The sequence below is a fragment of the Mauremys reevesii genome, linkage group 23, assembly GCF_016161935.1.
Source record: "Mauremys reevesii isolate NIE-2019 linkage group 23, ASM1616193v1, whole genome shotgun sequence".
NCBI classification, from domain to species: domain Eukaryota; kingdom Metazoa; phylum Chordata; order Testudines; family Geoemydidae; genus Mauremys; species Mauremys reevesii.
Genome location: NC_052645.1, coordinates 17,126,924 through 17,129,404, shown reverse-complemented (window position 1 = coordinate 17,129,404; position 2,481 = coordinate 17,126,924). Strand labels below are relative to the sequence as shown.

General features: G+C 58.5%; 1 protein-coding gene across 1 annotated transcript; it reads right to left on the bottom strand.

The window, feature by feature from the left end:
• Positions 1–420: 420 nt before the first annotated feature.
• Positions 421–1,797, bottom strand: LOC120389270 (oligodendrocyte transcription factor 3-like). The gene has a single exon (XM_039511724.1). The coding sequence runs from the start codon at positions 1,680–1,682 to the stop codon at positions 1,032–1,034; it is 651 nt and encodes a 216-aa protein (XP_039367658.1). The 5' UTR covers positions 1,683–1,797; the 3' UTR covers positions 421–1,031.
• Positions 1,798–2,481: the final 684 nt, after the last annotated feature.

The window sequence follows — 2,481 nt, the reverse complement described above, 5'->3', positions numbered from 1 at the left end:
ACAATTAAATATAAACAATAAAACATCATCAACAAGTAGTAAATCTTCAAGATTAGCTAAAGTGGGAGTGGGAAGTGCTTGGATTTCTGTCCGATTCATTTGCCCTGCATTTGACTTTAGGTTTATTTTAACAGCTATTATAAGCAATCATGGAGTTAAAGCATTTGGTAGAACCTTCAGGACTGTTTAAATTAAATCTAATATGCATTCCCAAGGCTTTTCTATGGGAAACTTTGGGCTAATTGGTTTCACTTTCTTCCAACCCATTCAGCTCTTTTTCTCTCCTATCCCAGCCTATCCCCCCATACTTCTCTCGCTCAATGAAACATTTTCTCTAAGTTCTCCCAGCCCAAATGAAACTAAGGAACTTTCGAAATAGGAGGCCAGTTTGTCAAATCCATTGATGACCTATGTTTATTATCAGTAAAAATGAAATTCCAGGTACGACGCATCACATCAGCTACTCAAGAAAGGCAAAGCTACACGTCACAACGGAATGGCAGCTGAATCAAACTCTTCTCTCACCAGCCTTGGGAAGTGTCTTAGGATTCCTGCTGCCTGCAAAGCAGCAGGAGGGAGACGCTGGGATCAAACAACCCATGAAAAACTATCAAGGAGGTTTGGCCACAGAGCATGTACCCCTAGAGCAGGGGCTCTCAGAGTTTTGTACTGGTGCCCCCTTTCACATAGCAAGCCTCTGAGTGCGACCCCCCCTTAGACATTAAAAACACTTTTTAATATATTTAACACCATTATAAATGCTGGAGGCAGAGCGGGACTTGGGGTGGAGGCTGACAGCTCGACCATGTCATAACCTCATGGTCCCCTGAGGGGTCCGGAGCCCCAGTTTGAGAACCCCTGTCCTAGAGTCTTGTGGGGATAAGTGTCAGGTACATGATCAGGAGGAGACTGGCGCGGTTTGTAACTGGCAGGACAGCGCTGTCCCCCTCGCCTGGTCGGAGCAGTAGCAGTCCTGCAGCGCTGACCCTAGGGAAGCCGTTGCGTAGGGTCTCGTGTGTGGCCAGGGCCAGTCACTTGCTCGCCCTTGGGCAGGCCGGGGCGGCTGCGGTTCTTGGCAGCTCCTGGGGCCCGGGCCGGCACAAGGCGCAGAGGCAGGGCGAGCCGGAGTAGTGTCTGTAAAAGGGGCCCAGGGGCCCCGCTGCCCCGCGGTGAGTCTCTGGCGGAGCCGCTCGGAAGCCCAGGTACCCAGGCGCGGCTGCCGCGGAGCAGGCGGAGGGAGAGGCGGGCACGGGGCGGCCCCGGGGAAGCGGGTGGAGCTCGCCCAGCAGCCGCCGCATCTCCTGCAGGGAGCTGCTCAGCGCGAGGATGTAGTTGCGGGCCAGCAGCAGGGTGGCGAGCTTGGAGAGCTTGCGCACCGCGGGGCCCTGCGCGCAGGGCATCACGTCCCGCAGGCCGTCCAGCGCCTGGTTCAGGTCGTGCATCCGCCGGCGCTCGCGGCTGTTCACCTTCAGCCGCTGCTCCTGCTGCTGTTCGTCCGACTGCTCCTTCCTGCCGCCCCGCAGCTTCGCCCCGGCCCCGCCGCGGGGGCTGGGCTCCCCGGGCCCCGGCTGGGGAGCCGCTGGCTCGCGGCAGAAGGCTTCAAACAGGAGCTGGGGGCTGCCCGCTTCCTCCAGCTCCGGGGACGAGGCTCTGCTGGATGTGGAGGCCACATCGGAATCCATGGGGCAGCCAGAGGTGCCTGCCACCTGCTTCCCCCCGGCAGCCCCGGGGTGGGACTCCCCACTGCTGGGGGGCGAGTGCACTGGGTCGGAGACGAACTTCCCTTCCCTGCCTCCCCGTCCCCCTCGTTGGCTGGGCGAGTGTCGTGGGCTCCCTGCAGGGCCGGTTATTTATACAGCCCCCGTCACAAAGGGAACAATGATGCCCAATCACCAAAGAGATTCTTCCCCTAAGGCGGCTACCGGGCCGCCACTTTCCCCCGTTACCACCCCTGCTGCTGACTCTGCAGCCGAGGGGGCTGATCCGCCCCCTACCACGGAGCATGCAGCGGGCAGAGCGCGACCAGCGGCAGCCAGGTCTCTGCCCATTGTCCTCCTCGTCCTCCAGCCGTAGGGATCCTGAGAAACCAACCCCTGGGCGCACACACATTCCCCTCCGCCCATGGACACAGTCACTCCGGAATGTGGCCCAGAGTCTCTGCACCAGGGCCTGGAAGGTCCAGAAAATGCTTCTGTCAAGTGAGCAGGGATAGTAGGGCAAGGGGCAGCCTGAGAGCTCACAAAGTGTCTGGGGAAGGCGTGGTGGGCGTAGGACAAGGGTATTTTGGTCCTGAAACATGGGCCAGAGCCTCAGAGGGTGGGTGCAGGCCCATTGACTTCAGGCCCACTGTTTGCAGGAAAGCAGAGCAGGGGGTCTTCATTGTTTCCTCTAAACTGCACAGGTCTTCACCCCAGAGAAGGTAGGGGTGCACCTGAAGAGGATGGCTGTGCAGAATCAGGAAAGCAGAGGCATCCTGCACCT

Coding starts and splice junctions, on each gene's coding strand:
- LOC120389270 (XM_039511724.1), bottom strand. CDS start 1,682: ATGGATTCCGATGTGGCCTCCACATCCAGCAGAGCCTCGTCCCCGGAG.